Source organism: Pangasianodon hypophthalmus, chromosome 4, assembly GCF_027358585.1.
Source record: "Pangasianodon hypophthalmus isolate fPanHyp1 chromosome 4, fPanHyp1.pri, whole genome shotgun sequence".
Taxonomy (NCBI): Eukaryota; Metazoa; Chordata; class Actinopteri; order Siluriformes; family Pangasiidae; genus Pangasianodon; species Pangasianodon hypophthalmus.
This window is the reverse complement of record NC_069713.1, coordinates 32665494-32683275: the sequence shown is the minus strand read 5'-3', so window position 1 is coordinate 32683275 and position 17782 is coordinate 32665494. Positions and strand designations below refer to the sequence as shown.

At 41.1% G+C, this 17782-nt stretch overlaps 1 protein-coding gene across 1 annotated transcript in view; it reads right to left on the bottom strand.

The window, feature by feature from the left end:
• The window catches only part of lamc1 (laminin, gamma 1), a 64408-nt gene extending 48228 nt beyond the window's left edge, over positions 1–16180 (bottom strand). The window contains exon 1 of the mRNA XM_026936654.3: positions 15475–16180. Coding sequence (XP_026792455.3) covers positions 15475–15853 — 379 coding nt within the window. The 5' untranslated portion in view covers positions 15854–16180. The remainder of the gene's footprint in view (positions 1–15474) is intronic.
• Positions 16181–17782: the final 1602 nt, after the last annotated feature.

Sequence of the window (17782 nt, the reverse complement as noted above, 5' to 3'; positions counted from 1 at the left end):
ATGAGTGAAGTAAGAAGAGAGAGCTGGCAGGCCTCCCCTACCATTACACAGGCTTGTAATCCGAGCAAATTTCCGCTCCAGAAGGAACTCACAGTGCTGTGTGAGGCCAATATTGCATGCTGTGGAAAGCCTGTAAATCCTGCTTATATCCATCCATGTAATTATGACACGAGGAGAGAGAGAGCACGGCAGGTAGCTTGCATTCGTTCATTTCCTCAGAGTACTCAGCTACTACACTGAGAACTATAAGGAACTATAAGGTGACTTGGAGTAATATACAGTAGGGGAATCAGGACAGTGGGTTCATTCAGCAATCTTTTAGTAAAGCTGTTGTGCAAATGTCTTCATTTAAAAGTTTCAGTGAAGCTGATTTTCTTCGTATTCACGTGCGCATGTTGATAAATGACAGAGCTAATTTGTGTTTAATTTGTGTTTAGTGACACAAACAAATGCAAAATGACAACCAAACAGTGAAAGAAGGTTTCCTAAACACAGTGCGTGCTAAATTCTCCAACAACGCAGCTCAGCCACTGCAGCTGTCGGCTACCACAGACACGCACGAGCTCCACCTACCCTTATAGAACACCATTACTTTTGGACTAATTGAGGCTGCGTCCACATTAATCCGGATAGATCTGAAAACTGCATTTTCATTTTTAAAACGCTCTCCGTCAACTCTGGCCTTTTCAAACATTTCCAAAAAATGTTCATCCACACAAAGATCTGAAAACGCTTACATTCCTATACTGCTCATGCGTAAAAACGTAAGAAGCTTTGGCCTGCGTCATTTCCGTCAGGCGTTTATTTACTTTCCGTCTCTCTGAATTGATGCGGCGATGTCTGAGTGTTGTACAAAGTGACGTTAACACTTTAACAACGTGTCTCTAACAACTGCAGTACACCATCGTCCACCATCTTGTTTATTTTGAGTGGAATGGGTCACATGACTAAAAATATGTCATTGTTTGTAAAATGTATCCCCTCGGGAGTGTGTTTTCAGTGTGAACAGAAGGCCAAAACGTAGAGAAAAAGATGCGTTTTAAATGTATCTGGATTAATGTGGATGTAGCGTGAATAGCTAATCATAATTGTCTTTGGTTTGCTTTGTGTTTCACATATTTTTCATTAAATTTGTGTGTGCAAATAAAATAAATATGTATTTAAATTAAATTATACGATTTGGAGCTTCAGTGGAGGTTCACATTACTGACTCTTCTTAAACGTAAATTTAACGTAAACGCTGAAGCTCTTGCAGAACACAAACTTTCTTCCAAACTAACTGGATTTTCATGAATACACACACATTTCTAGTGTAAATGCTCCTGCGAACTTCAGGCCCAGTGAGTTTAGAAGCTTGGCTCTTGCTTTCTAACAAAGCGGGTTAAATAAGTAATGTAAACAGAAGGTGGAGTAATCCCAGAGCTTCTACCATAAAGCTAAGAACAGGTCAGGAGTTAATTGGAAGTCACTGAAACACGGGAAGCTGGGTAACGGCTGCTAGCCGACTGTATCCTGAAGGCAGCAATACACTCCGCGTAGAACGAGTCCCGGCACGCAGGATGTCTACCTGTATAATGAAATCTCACGGGTCAGATTTGGGTCAGCGCCTTTAGTCCAGAAAAAAATGTGCACTCTGCAGAATGCTTCAGAGTTTGTGTTCTTCCTTCAGGGATGATTGTGTGAGACTATCACCACGCTGGAGACGTTGAACTGGCGAAGCGGCAAAACACGGAAATGTAACAGCAATTAATCAGTAAAGGGGTTCAGTGTGAACGCAGTGAGATCTGGAGAAATTCCTGGGAAATTATCAGGAGGCTGATTGTGAACAAGAGCAGATGAGTTACCGGGAAAGCGGGAAAGATGTCCTGACACCTTTTGAATTAGCTGATTAAAAATGATAAAGTACCAACAGGAGGAAAAAGTCTAAAAACCTCAGTGTGGAAACTGAAGCGATTCAGAAATTCCAAGGATTAAATTCTTCATAACTAGCGCAGAATGAGAGCTAATGACTCGGAGGATGTGGCGTAAAATCCCACTAAATCCATTTATTTTTATTTATCCGTCGTGTGTGACGGGAATTTTACGGCAACTGTGAAGACTGCGAGCCTGAATGAAGCGACGTTCAAACTCTCAATTTGCTTCCAGTGCCAAAGAATGTCGAGTTTTAACTTCAAAGTAAATGCTAATGAAAGGACAGAAAACTCTTAAGAGGGAGAAATCTGAAGAGGAGCAACATCTCCAGATGAAGCCTTGACCTGTGTGTGTGTGTGTGTGTGTGAGAGAGAGAGAGAGAGAGAGAGAGAGAGAGAGAGAAGTGGGATCAGACACAGGAGAGATGGACAGCAGTAAAATGAAAGAAGACAAGAGGAAAAAAAGAGCAAGAGGTCGACAGATGAGTAGGAATGAGCAAACAGAAAGAGTAATTGAGGGAGTGGATGAACCCTCCCCCACACAGAGAAAAAGACAAAGGGGTTTTGTGATGTTATAGAGAGAGGTGGAGAGGTGGGTAAGAGACAGAGGGGGAGAGACAGCCCATAACCTCAGATCTAAAGATAGGACCCTGAGTCTTTTCCCTGTCTCTCTCTCTGTCTCTCTCTCTGTCTCTCTCTCTGTCTCTCTCTCTGTCTCTCTCTCTGTCTCTCTCTCTGTCTCTCTCTCTGTCTCTCTCTCCATGCCTCTTTCTGTCCATGTGTGTCTCACTCTGTCTCTCTCTCTCTCTGTTCATGTGTGTGTGTGTCTCTCTCTCTGTTCATGTGTGTCTCTCTCTCTCTGTTCGTGTGTGTGTGTGTCTCTCTCTCTCTCTCTCTCTCTGTTCGTGTGTGTCTCTCTCTCTCTCTCTCTGTTCGTGCGTGTCTCTCTCTCTCTCTCTCTGTTCGTGCGTGTCTCTCTCTCTCTCTCTCTGTTCGTGCGTGTCTCTCTCTCTCTTGGTGACTCTGTCCCTCCCCATCCATGTGTGTGTGCCTCTCTATGTGTGTGTGTGTGTGTCTCTCTCTCTTGGTCTCTGCCTGTCCACATGTGTCTCTCTCTCTCCCTCTCTATGTGTGTGTCTGTGTGTCTCTCTCTCCCTCTCTATGTGTGTCTGTGTGTCTCTCTGTGTGTCTCTCTCTCCCTCTCTATGTGTGTCTGTGTGTCTCTCTCTCTGTGTGTCTCAGTATGTGTATCTCTGTCTATCTCTTGTTCTCTCTGTCTGCATGTGTGTGTGTGTAAGCGCACAGCTGCTTTGAAGTGCCGACTGACATTTCAGTAGGCTTACAGAAGGATTCGCAGTTGAAGACACTCCTATTTTTCCTTTAATAAAGTTCCTCAGATCCTTAGATAAGGGCGTGTCTGAGGATTTATAAAATTAATTTTATTCATTAGAACTCCTGAGGGCTATAAACTGATGTGCATGCGGATGATTAACAGGGTGCCAGACTGCACACGTGCTGGGGCATTATCCAGGCGTGTAAGCTTGTTAAGAATGTAAACTACATCTGAGAGGAGCAGAATATAAAAACCTGCAGGGGTTAAAACTGTTTAAAAAAACTGCAGTTTTTAAACAAGCACATAAATCTGATGACTACTGATCACCAGGATCAGCAATCTGAAGATACGTCTCTCCAAAGCTTGAAGATTAAAAAATGTAAAGGCTCCAGGGTAGTTTTTAAGTTATCCATTTACGTCTCCATGTTATCCATTGTCTAACTCTCCTGGAGTAGTTCAGTATACATTCCTTAGAGTTAACTTTGCTCTTTATCTTCTAGTTCTTTACTGAATCACACGCATGAACCTCAGCTGCAGTAGAACTCCACGTCCTTGGTATTGTGACATTCACTTCCTTTTCTAGAGGAAAGTCATTATCAGCGCTGCTCTGGACTGGAAAATATGCTAAACACAATTCCAAATAACTTCTGCACCACAGAAAGGAGCAGAGGACTCTTCGGGACACTTTCAATAGCAGAAGAAACCAGACATTTGGGAGTGTGAAGTCCTGAGGCACGATACTGAACAAACGCCAGGAGAAAATCCAGAAGAGCCGTGTTAAGGCGAGCGTACAAGCCCGGAGTACGCCGAGCACAAAGCATGCTGGAATGTCACAACAAAGTGTAGAATTTGCCTGGCTGATATATAAAAGGACAGCATGTTTAGTCAAGCCAGACAAAAGGAAGCGACTGAGGGGAATCCAATTACAACCCTGGCTCGACTTCTCCAGCGCACCGGAAGCCCCACTGACCTCTGGCTCCACAACAGGAAAAATGTGAATGACTGTAAAGGTGGAGTTTAACAAAAATAAAGACAAAATTACTGCTGGAGACCAAAATTTTGCTGAATCAGAGTTCACTGTAGGCTTGCGTGATTATAGCTAATGATTGTGTCACATGGTATCACACTGCTAGGATATCCAGTGACGTTTATTCCGAATATATTATATTACCAGACCTGCAAACCTTTCCTCATCACGCTTAGGAGCTCTTAATGATTTAACATCAGTGTACAATAGTATACGCTGTCACTCAAAAATACACCAAAAGAGCAGTCTTTCTGTCCCCAGTATAATAAAACGATTTGCACAAGTGCTTCAGACTCGCCGATATGAACTGACTCCACCTGAAAGCCCCGCCCCCTTCTCCCAGTCTCACATGCTCTCGGTTTGTAGCGCGCTCTCCATTTCTGTCACGGTAAACTGAGAATGTTTTGAGCTCATTAATGTGAAATAAAAATCAATCGTGTTTGACTGTATACATAGCTAACATTAAATCAATATATAGCCAACATCAGCCAGCCTACAGTGTCGAATCGAGCACAAAGTGGCAGGAAAAAAAACACGTCGGACATTTAGCCTGCAACTCGTGTTGTGTGTGAGAAAAATCTCTCATGTGGAAGTACTTTGAATTGAGTGACAATGACAACAGAATTACAATTTGTAAGCTCTGCACTGCTAGAACTTCACAAACTGCCGCTAAAACTTTTAACACAACTAACTAATTACGCACCTTAAAGCTCAACACAGCGAGGAATAATGATGAGTTTGTTAAAGATAAAGCGGAAGCTGCTTCAGCTAAACTCGGACAAGTTTCATCCCAACCAAAGGCTAACGTTACTCCGTCTATAAGCATTCGACAGCACGAGAACATTCCAGCCGGACAGCACAAAAGCTCGAGACGAAAAGTTACGAAATCTTACCAATTTAATGCTCAGAATTCAGTTAATGTGAAGTAACGTGTTTTCTGTTTCTAACTGAAACTGAGTTACTCTGAAACGTGGAAAACACGTAGAGACAGAGAGAATACAGTTATTATTTACATTTCTTAATGTAAATGTAATTAATTAGCAGTCATTTGAAACAAGGCATAAAAAAAGCAGAACCACCAAACTATCGGTATCTGCAGATGACATTCTTAAATAATCAGATATCGGTATCGGTGCAGAAATTGTGTATCGGTGCATCCTTAATTAACACACGTCTAAATCAGAGCCATTCCCATTAACGCTGCAGCTCTCAGGGCTACTGGACCCTCCATGTTTCACATCATATACCATCAGTGTTTTTTCTTTTCTTTACAGTAATACAGAGTTTAAAAATATGTGAATGTGAAAAAGAATTTGTGCTCCAGTGCACTGTATAAATAGCAAACAGAAACTGACAAAGCTAACATGGAGTAAATCATTCCGATGGAGAATATGGAAAAAGAGGTTCAGGGTCATGTGAAATGAGTTTAACCCTGGCAATTCGCAGCTCCCGAGGACATCCTGTCTCAGGAGGGAAACTATTTGTCATTGGGTTGTTTGCCTCCAGCTAGAGTTAGTTTGTTAGATGAAGTCCTTTACTCAAACAGTAGGAAATATTTCCAGTGAGAGTTTATACATTTCTGGCACCAAATGACACGCCAATATTGAGCAACGTTGATTTAGCGGATGCGGTCAGCCAATCAAAACGCTCCCATCCACAGGGCCAAGTTGTGCATTATTCTACTGAACTTCTCACAGATATAAGCGAGTTAAACCGGGAACGTCTTTGCAGTTTTTTGCTTTGGCAGGCTAGAGATCCAGAAAATAATAAGTAACTGTATACGAGGACCTACTACACATTTTCAACACTACCTTCAGAACATCCCACACCAGCCTAACCCAAAACCCCATTTCTCAGAGATACACACTTCAGTGGATCCTTGGTTAATGCGTAGAAACAGCTGTGTTCGCCAACTAAAAGTCTGTAATCGAGCAAAAGCACTCTTCACGGACTAATGGTAGAGAGAAGATTACGATAAATGCATTTAGAGATCAATGCTGCCTATTTTATCTTCTAAATCAAGTTTGCATACTTTTTCCAGAATCATGAAGCCTTGTAAAAGAAAAGCAGAGGTCCAAACCACATTAACAACAACAAAAAAACGCAACAGCGAAAGAGAAAACACAACAGCGAAAGAGAAAACACATCAAAATTGACTGGAAATGAAAAGTGGAGGTTTTTAAACACTTCATGCTTGGACACGCCATGTGACTATCACAAGGAAAGGAATTGCACTTTTTCAGTCTGTTATCTAGTTTGTCTAGTGAAAATAATTTATTATGAAGTTACTCTTGTTATGGCAAATATTTTTCCTCTGAAGAACCTTTTCAGCGTTCGGCAACTCGTATTACAGTCTAAAATACCATCATATGAACACACTCTCACTTTCTCATCATATGAATACTGCTGAGAAAAATCAGGCATCGATTAAGCTCATATCTCCTCTAACTCTAAAAATCCTTCAGCTTTTCTTTTTCTCAAACTGACGCATGTTGTAGCCAATCAGCAACAAGCGTGTGATGTTCCTTCAGCTCCTCCCCTTTTTTCTGTTTGAGATAATGTCAATGTTTCCAGACTTGCTGTTTTGTTTTTGGGGTTGCTGCACCGATACAGCTGACTAGCTGAAAACTTGGGGAACTCCCTGATTAATGCTCAACATCTCCACAAGCAACAGAGCTGACAAAGGAGTCAGTTAGGACAAAAGCGTGTCTAAGCACGAGGTGTGATGAAGCTGATTTAAATGAAGAAGATGTGACACTATCCCAACATCAGCATGCTTTAAGATTAGGCAGGGGGAAAGTACACGTACTAAACACAGTTTACTGCTGCATGCTGAACACTTACTGGCGCTGACATCCGGAAACAAGACTTTCCATGGCTACACCGTGAGGCTCTCATTGTTAGCAGCACTACCTTAGAGAGGGGGGAAAAAAACATCCCCCTGTAAAAGCAGGTGTTAACAATGCAGCCTGAGGGAGGACATTTTATCATAATACACAGCAGGCAGAACAGCTTCAAGCGCCGCACCAGTCACAGTCACGGAGGACAAAAAAAGCAAACAAACAAAAAGCAAGACGCCTTCTCATTTTCCAGGGTTTCCATTTCCTCATTACTGTGTAAAAACAGCTGTATTTGGCCACTGACACCCGCTCGGGTTCACACTTCAAGCACTCGCTACTCCACTTTGAAGTCTTTGAAGAGCTGCTTGTTGGGAAATAAAGGAGAAAAGCTCCGGGAGTGGATACGTTTTTAAACACGAGTCCCTTTGCGTTGGAGACGTGCGAGTAAATTATAAAGCTCAGTACACCATCTGCTTCGGCGTGATGACGCGACGCGCACAAAACATCGCTCGCGCTTCGAGTGTTGGAAGACAGATTCCTCCGGTGAACTGAAGTAAAATATTACAAATGATTAAAGTATTGTGATAAATCAATACAAGTGGCTTGGTAGGAATATCACAGAATTCGTCAAATGGTGGACTAAAAAAAAAAAAAAAATCAGTGTATGAAGGAAAAAAAATGGCAGGAACCAGGGAAGTTTCTGTAGCAGATTCTTCACTGCGGTTTATCCAATCACATGCATTTATGTAAATGATTTAGCTTAAGGAAGCTCATCAGACCAGAATCAAGCTACAGAATGGTACAGTTTTCTTTTTCTTTTTATTTCACACTTTCTGCTCTGATTAGTGACGTGATGACGTTGATTTAAAAAAAATAAATAAAAAAATCAATGTTGAAACAACATTTAAAGATGGAAAAGAGTCACTGGTTCAGAGTAGAGGTGTGTTTCGAGACAAAAGTCACGGGAGTGTGAGGTTTTTGCTTTAACACAAATAAAGGCGACAATCATTAACACCGTAAAGCTCAACAAATTTATTTAATTCATTCCTTCATGTTCAGCACCTGCTTTATCCCGGTCACAGTAACCGTGCTTTAAATGACTAATTTCTTTACAGTTTGGGAAATATAACCAGTGACGTTTGGTGGAAATGCTCTTACGCAGGTCCTGATGAAAGGGGTGGGATTGGTCTGAATATTTTTTGGTAGAGAGGGATTTAAAACAATCTTGCGCACCTCTATTTCAGAGGCAAACGACAAAACACAACCATTTCAAATTGTCCTATTTGTAGCAATGAACTAATCACTAATGGTTACACATTAAAAGTCATCGCAATCTCCAGTCACGTAAGCAGCTTATCCGGACATTTGCATATTTGTTTTGGCAATTCAAAGTCTACCACCTGCACCATGATTTTTATTATTATTATTATTATTTTTTAATTTTTTTTTTTTAATGAAAAATGTGTCCTCAGAAACATAAATGTGAATTTTACGAGGTAACTACAAACTTCTTGGTAAAATCCACACAAACTCAACAACAGTCTCACCCAGGAGGAATTTTCCCACCAATATGCCCTTGGTATACTGAAGTAACTAAAAGCCAGTTAAAACAAAGATAGGCTGAATTCAAACAAACTAATTGGAGGTGAGAGAGAAAAGTGCTCTCTCGGACTTGCAAGAGTGCGTCGGTTTCGTGAGCATTTCACAGCCATGTGTGCCAAAAGGGTGGGAACGAAGTACCTCAGGGTCATTTCAGGGACAATATCTCTTCTTGCCTCTAAATGAATCACACTCGCCACTACCAAAGATTTCCTGATAAGATGATCTAAAGGAATGAACGCAGTGTACTCAAGTCCAAATGCTAAATCATCTTTCCTGTCTTTTCAAACAAACATTATAAGAACGGGGAAATAATCTGGCCACGAGGATCGCTCCTTTCATGGTTAAACAGCTCTGTCCGTTGACAAAAGCAGGAGCAGCATGTTTGACAGCTCCTATGAGGTACAATCTGAAAGCAGCAGGAGCTCTTTCTTGAAGTGTTTGGCCAGAATCAGCTGCCCACGATGGCTTTATCACCAGGAGATGAGGCGACGCTTTGCACTCGGTCCACCCTGGGTGGTCTCCTGCTCCAGCTCCACCTCCGGCAACGCAATTACAAAAGCAATTAACACTCTCGACTTCTTTTATTGCCAAAGAAGACAACGCTGCCAAGTAGGGGTGTGAGGAAATGCCACAGTGCGTATCCGCATCCATTTGGGCCGTCTCAGTATTCAGACTGAGGCCCGAAAGGGGTGTGGACTAAAGCGGAAGTGGTGTTTTTTCTTTTTTGTAAATTAAATATGATAACCACTATGTAGTAGGATTCGTACCTACAGTATCTGCAATGTTTTTCAGCTGGTTCTATTTCGCTAATTCTAAACAAATTAGTAGCTTAATTTAAATCAGGTAATTCCTGTAAATGCATTCTGCAGGTCTTTCTCTGTCCTGCAAGCTTCATATCTAACCTCTCGGTCGTATGAAAGTAAAAACCTCCTGCTTGAGTGACTTTTTTGTTGCGTCCCAGAGGATCCCAGGCCCCGATGTGCACCTCTACTCTCAACCAAATGCCCTGTGGACCTTTCTGGCAACAATCTGTCACTTACTTCAACCACTATGGGCTGCGTCTTCCACCCAAAACAGGCCACGCCCTGACTGCATACCGAGGACTGTAAATGCACCGACAGACACCCAACTTTCACAGTCCTTTATTTACACAAGTTTCCCACAGTGAGATCATACCTTCCAGGCTCTAAGCAGATAACTTACACTCCCTCCAACCTTCTCAAGTGCGACTGGTATAATTTGGCCCAGCTGGTCCCCTTCGGAAATGACAAGGTCTTTGAGATTGGGGGGGAAAAACATTGCGAGGGATGAAGGAGAAGGACCCTAGGGCCCAAGAAACATTCTGCTTTTTACTTTCCCACACTGTAGGACTTCTCTCTCTCCACACACTCGGCCAGTGAGAAAGAGCGCTGCAAGCTAGAGAACAGGAAGAGAACTCTCTTCCTAAACGCTTGACCCTCGTGAAGTACACCAGGGACACTCCAAAATCCTATACTGCAAGCTGACAAACAACAACATTCCCAGATTCCACTCACTGCTAGGCAGATGTATGGAGAGCTTCTTTCCTTTAAAACAGCTGAAAACTTTTGTTCAAAAGCTGGATAAAATGAAAAAACAGCTGCATAATCATTGTTTAAAGCCCCTTTTCATAACCAGCTTCTTACTGTAAGCTATAGCTTCTGTGATGAAATGACCACCGGCTGTAAAAAATAACATTATTTACTAGTGAGTAGTTAATAGTGAGTAGTTCTACCACATGATTTTGCATGACAGCAGGCTGGCAGTGATTTTACTGAGATAATCATGATGTACACCTAGTACTATAAAAAAGACAGGTAGGCCATCAGTATTTTTGTCTAATTAATTCATTATAATTTTGTAATTAGGCGCGTGTATGCTTTTCTAGCACTAACGCTGCTCACGCTGCCAGGGACAAGCCAAGGTCAGCCACTGTTTTGCACTCTGTACTCACTTTTTGGAGCTTTTGATTATAATTAAGTTGTAATTAGGACTATATGTTTCTCAGACCTACCACTGGTAAACTGTATTAAATAACAGATGTTTAGTATCGCAAAGATTTTTTTTTTTTTTTTTTTATTTAAACCCGCGTTGCAGCGGGATTTAAGCTCATTAGGAACTGATGGAAGGCTCCTCTGGTCGCTTGGGTGGAACTGGCATATTTAAGTGTAATGTGACGGCAAATGATACAAGATTGGGAAAAGATAGTGGTTATCTATGAGTAAACAGTCCTTTCTTTCTTTTCTTTGTAGGCAGAAAATACAGGATGATAAGCTCAGAAAGCCACGGCACCACTGGGACACGTTCACTCATTCCCGCTCAGGTTAATGAATTATGTGCCATTTCTCAACTATTTCTCAACGGTATTCATTATTAAAGTGATAAAAGGAGTAGAAGGACGTTATCAGAAATACATTTCTGCACAATGATGTGTGAGATTAGAAGTTCCAGATTATCGCAGAAGGGTGAAGAGCTTAAGACTACATATCAAACCCACACATCTTTCAAGAGAGAAGTAATATTGATTAAACTAGGCTAAGCTGAATTTGTGTGTAAAGTAAACACAGATATGCCCAATAACAATGTAATGCAAGTTAAATAATCGTAAACCTTGGTAAAACTGTGTGCTTTTTGAGAAAAGGACAGAAAAAAATCCTGGCACTGATGCATTAAGAGTAAAAAGCTCTAATCGGGTTCTAATACGCATCGCCTCCCTATAAACCTACAGATAACCAGTCAAAGTTTCATATTTCACACTCAGATCAGTCGTACGCTCCTCCTGTGCAGAAGACTGGTGTGGACTGGATAGAAAGAAGGCTTGCACACATCTGATTGCTAACATATTAAAAAAAAAAAAACAGGCTTACATAATATAAACATACTTGCTTATATCGAGCCGAGTCATCTCTTATTCTATCTGGCTGCTAGATCAGGCTTCATCCCCAGAGTGAGAGAAGACTGAGGGAACTGTCGAGTCAGGACATGTCTGCTTCCTGCCCAAAGCAGGCAGAATGGAGATAAAAGCCATCAAAGGCAAAGTATATAAAAATAAGAGCTTATGGCTCAAAGCTCCAGACTTCTTGTGGTTTCCCACCTACTGAGACACACACACACACACACACACAAAAAAAACATCCTATCCAAAAAAGAAAAGAATCCCACCATCATTATGGACAGATATTTTAACTTCACTTCTCATGAAGGACAGAGGGGAAAAAAACTAGTGTCTGAGTTCGGGTATGTGGAACAGCATGAGAAACCACTTCCGCCCGTCATTAGCAGCCAAGTCAGCTGTAATTACAGCTGCGGGTCTCCTCAGCGCCCCTGGCCATGCCGGCGTCGACGCGGACAGCTGATCAGCTTTATAGGCCACGTTCTCCCAGCTTGCAGTGGGGAAGAGGTTCCTAAGGGCACAGCGATTAGACACAAAACGAGGCTAACTGACTCACTCAACACCAAAACTACAAGGAAATTAAATCAGTTTCACGTGAAAAGCACATACGTGCGTGCAAACGCCGAGGAGAATATTCAGCGTCATACTGGATCTAATGGGATTTCTGCAGAAGACATTTTATTTGAATTAAACACAGAAGAAGAACGACGTACATGAAAAATCAAGACTGCAACGAAGGCTACAAACTTCCACTAAAAACACACACAATGGCAGCCAATCAGTGATCCAACATTTTGTTATTATTTCCATTTCCAAGTGACCCATACCATATATATATATATACACACACACATACACGCAGCTTTTAGACTTTGAACTTTTAAGATCATTACTAGATGATCCCAGTAACAATCTTGGCTGAATTACATACAGACGTTTTCCATGTCAAATTATACAGTGAAGATCCTCTGACGATAGACCTGTGATTAAAAAAAATAAAAATAAAAAATTCTGTCCATTAGCGTGTTTCGATTATGTTTTGCTATTATCACTACTGTATTCGTAGATGTCCCGTGAGTATTGCGTCCTCCTATTGGTGGCTTTTAGACGAGCATCATAGCAACACCATGAGATTTTTAATTATGAATTTATAACGGTGCCAGAACTTTGTCACTGGTTGTCTTTGGTCGCAATGGCACTAAAATGGCCGCCAAAGATCATATCACATTATATGTTCTAAGACCACCGATCGAAGACGTCTGAACACAGAGGGATGTGACTGAACACAGACATACGGGCGGAGCTACAAAAGTGCAAACGACTGATTAATCCCACGCAATCACCGCAGGATCGTCCTGATAAAGTCTGACCTCAATCACTATTCTATTCTGCCAAACAGTTTGTCATGGTTTTTCTTTCCTGCCAGTTTTAGAAAGAACTGTGATTCCAGTTCAAAACTCTCAAATGGCTTTCTATTCACAATATTATTCTCTAAACAGCCTAAAACACAGACACTGTAGAACGTACGCAGCGCGCTATTCGTCTGATTGAACACCCTTTGAGATTCAGCAACAGAAAAGGGTGACAACACGTATTTCTGTAGTATTTTAACGTCACCTGATTAACGTAAGTTGACTACTCGGGTATCACTAGTCACTCCACAACCTCCAGAAATCCTCTTCCTACTTTTATGGGTACAGGAAAGCGGATAGTCACTCAACCAAGTCTCAGAAAGTTCTGACTTTGCGTTAGTAAGTGTACCATGCTGTACTCCTGCATCTTAAAGCTCTAATGTCTCAGCTCTGACCCACTGCTCACTCGGGTTTACTCCTGATTTGGAGTCTCACATTCCTCACATCTAGCATACTGTTTAAATCTGGCACTAATGAACTGGTTGGTGAAATGTAAACACGTTTAATCAGTGGAGTCGCTTGAGTAGTTTCCCACACGTAGTAAAAGTAGTGAAGAGGTCACTCCAAGCCAAGCTTTCTCGCCTGCTGTTTCTCTGCGAATTATATAATCACTTATTTAGACATCAGAACACAACGGCAGCCCTAGACCCCGAAAATGAAGCTCCATGACTCCTGTTCGTGTTCCAAATAACAGCAACATCGCAAATTAACAGGCAGTTTAACTGTCTTTCGGTCCATCAACATGAGGTCTGATGTGATTATGATATATTTTTCTTGCAGTAAATTTCACACCGAGCCTTCCCATCAGGCGTAAACCGTGTCCAGCTGCCTCTAACACACCGAAATGAAGGCTGTAAAGAGAAACGCCAGCTAATCACTGTCACAGCAGCTTCCCCTTCCACAGCTGGAATACAGACCATAATCACAAAGCAGTACGTCTGAACGACAGGCTCACGTGCAACGCAGGAACGTTAATGAAATCAATCCTTCACGTGGTCGGAGATTAATTGAGATTATTAACTGAGATTATTGTGTCAGAGCTGAAAACTCCATTTGTCAACTCTGAGGACTTTTAGCAGCCACTGGTTAGTATTCGTAAATAACACATGGTGCCATTTGCGACTTTTGGAATCCAGAGCTTCTCAACTCCAGTCCTGGATCATTTCACGTTGTGTTTTTTTTCCTGCTCCGGATACAATTTACAGAGGTTTTCATCATGAACTCATGAGCTGGATGGTGTGTGTCTGGAGATGAGATAACACCAAACCCTACGGTTCGGCGTGCCTTCAGGACTGAAGCCCTAACAGGATCGAAGATCTAATATATAATCAGCAGGATTGAGAAATGTTTTATATCACGAGCTACATTATGATTTCTAACTCTTTCAATTCTGTAATGCTCTATTGGTTTTATGGCGTGTTTCCTCCAAATACCAAACATGTTAAAGAGAAAAGCTGTAACTCTTTCATTCAACACAAACAAACAAACAAAAAAAAAAAACAACAAAGTTCAGTCATCTGTCGTTTTGTGTAATTTGGACTTTGTGTGCTTCGTTTATCGACTTTTAATTTCTCTTTCAAAGGCATTTTTTTTTTTTTTGCAGAAACCAAGATGATCGACTGAATAATCCGTCTCGTTCACGTTCACGTGTGTGCGAACGTCACCTGACACGACTATCACTGCACGTATCTACAGCCTGCGCTGGAAAGAAATCAGCCCCAGCTTTCGCTTCTTTATACCATGCGTAGTTTTTCTCAAGACCTGCTGCACTTGGTTCCACAAAAACAACAAATTATCACCCTTGGGATATTCGTTAACAGCAAGCAACGTGATGGAGGAGTCAAAAAGTAAACTCTACACTGATCTCTGAAAGACAGTGAGAGGGGGATCTACGCACCAGGCTCAGCCGTGTTAATGATTAATTTAGCTGTTTGGCTGCTAATCACCAACACAGCGGTTTACACGATCAGCCGCTGAGATACACGACCAGTCTGAGTCGATTCCTGCTGTTCCGAGCTGCACAGACTGGACAAGCAGAAGTTTGTGCACACCTGACCATAACACTCACACGCGCGTGCTGAACAGGCCAATCGGGATTTAGCTCCCTGTTCGCCGTTATAATACCCTCCACTCTTCTGGGAACGCTTTCCACTACATTCTGAAGGTTCATCTCAGAGATGTCCAGGTGGGTTGAGATCAGGGTTGTGTGCTGATCATCTCCAGTTCTACTAACCAACCTGGGAAAACTTTAAATGGAACTCTATTGTACAGTGATCTACAGAGGCAGCAGGTTGGGGAGGATGTACTCATACAGGTGTGATGGTCAGGTGTCTACAAACTTACACACAGTGTATGATTTTAGTGAAGGACAGGCAGGTAGGAAGCCATGCAGCAGAGGCACAGCTGGAGGAGGAGTGTGGAAGGAACAGGAACACGTACCTAGGTGCAGGGTTAAGTTGATGGAGGTGGGGTACTGGACTCCTGCGAGCATGGTCTGGCTCTGCCACCAGGTGATGTCCGCCTGGTTGTTGTAGTCGGTGAGGTAGACGGCGCTGTGATGCTGTCTCGGGTCTCGGGCATCGCAGATGTGGCACGACTTGGTGACTCCGGTGACGCCGGTCTGCACGCAGTACTCTTCAGGAGGAGAGCCGCATGTGTTGGTGGCCACCACGGTCATGTTGAACGCCGCGTTCACGAACTCGGGCATGCAGCTCTGAGGCCGGCGGCTCAGCTCGTCCACGCACTCGTCCATGGCTGCGTGAGCGCGCCGCGCGCACACGGCCAGCAGAGCCAGCAGAGCCAGAGCCACGCCGCGCATTGTCGTCTCCGTGCGTCCTGGCGCGTTCCCCAAACCGAGCACCTTCCTGTTCCTGCTCTCCCTGCGCCTTCTCAACAGCCCTGCGGAGCCCCAGACAAAACCATGCACTTCCACCCTTCCTGCTCTGTATTCTCTCCTTTCTCTTCTCTCTTTTCTCCACTTTATTCCGCTCCTTCTTCAGCTACTGATCCCTGAGCGCCGCCATGAAGGAGAAAAGTCGCAGAGGAAAAGTTCTACATCTGACCAGGCTACAGGCTACACCCTGCCCGCTAGTGCGCAGGTCCAGCAGCTCCACTGCGGAAAAAACTTTCTACATCTACTTCCGGCTGAGAACTCTTTCAACTTCCACCGAGCCACTGAAAAGCCGCGCAGGAAGATCTGCGCCACGAGTGGGCGTGGCCTACCAGGAGCGAGGGCTCTTATTGGTCAGCCTCCCCGTCAGTCTCAGCAGCGAGTGAGCCAGTGGGCGGGGCCAGATATTATTATTATTATTATTATTATTATTATTATTATTGTTATTATTATTATTTTTATTATTATTATTATTGTTATTATTATTATTATTATTATTATTATTTTTATTGATATAGAGAAAAAAACATTTTGGCATATTACTATGATCACAACAAACAAGAAGATGTTTCACAAACACAAATGAAACAAAACAAAATACTTTATAAACACTTTAAAAGTTAAAAATACTATTAAAAATATTTAGGAAAAAAAAACATTTTAAAATATATATTAAATATATACTATACATTAAAAATACTATTAAACACTATATTATTAAAAGATAAAATACTTTAAAATCATTAAAAGTTAAAATCCTATTAAAAAATTTATAAAAAACATTAAAAATATATATTCAGTATATATTATATATTCAAAATACTATTGAAATATTTATTTAAAAAAAACATATAAAATATCATTAAATACTATATTACTAAAATACTGAAATTATTAAAAGATACAAATGTTATTAAAAATATTTATAAAAAACATTGAAAATGTTATATATTAAATATATGCTGTACATTAAAAATACCATTAAACACTATGTTATTAAAAATACTTTAAAATTATTAAAAGATAAAATACTATTAAAATATTTATTAAAAATATTAAACATATATATTAAAATACTATTAAACACTATATTATTACAAATCCTTTAAAATGATTAAAATAATATTTTATATTTTTTATATTTTATATTAAAATAAGGAATCTTTCAGTTCAAAAGATTCAGTTTGTAAAACAGAGATCGAAGCTTTTTGGCTTTGTTTTTTTTTTTTATTATTATTTTCCATCATCTTAAGTGATTCAAAGTTCACTAACATGGACAGAGTGTATGGCATTTTCCAAAAATAAATAAATAAGAAGAAATAAGATTAAATAGAAACTTAGAGCTGCCTGTTTTTTTCCATATAATGAAGTAAATATTATTTAGATCGTATCTAAGACCCTAAAGGTGTGAGATTTTTCCCTCCTCAGTTTTCCGCTCTGTGAAACGTCTTAAAGGTTCAACGTAAAACTCATTAACTAAGATTTTTTTCTCACTAAATGTTTCAAGAGCTCCTTTAAGTAAACTGATCTTAACCAGTAACTGTTAAGAAACCCTTTTTTTTTGTTTTTTTTAAGTGTTAGTAATCAAGTTCCAAACATCTCTCCTGAGATTACGAGCTGTGACATTATCTTACAGAGGAATATTCTCGTCACATAAAGTCCCTGGGAGAAGCAATGCCATAACTCAGGGACATTGTTAAAGAGAAACTGGGCTTGGATGGATGAATCTTCAGTGCTATAAATAAAACAGAAGAAGATAGACATTACACGCTGTGAGCAAAGGGGCCAAAAAGCGAGGTTAAATATATACCTTGCCCAGAAAACCAAGAATAGCAGTGGATGTTAAGAATTTATAGC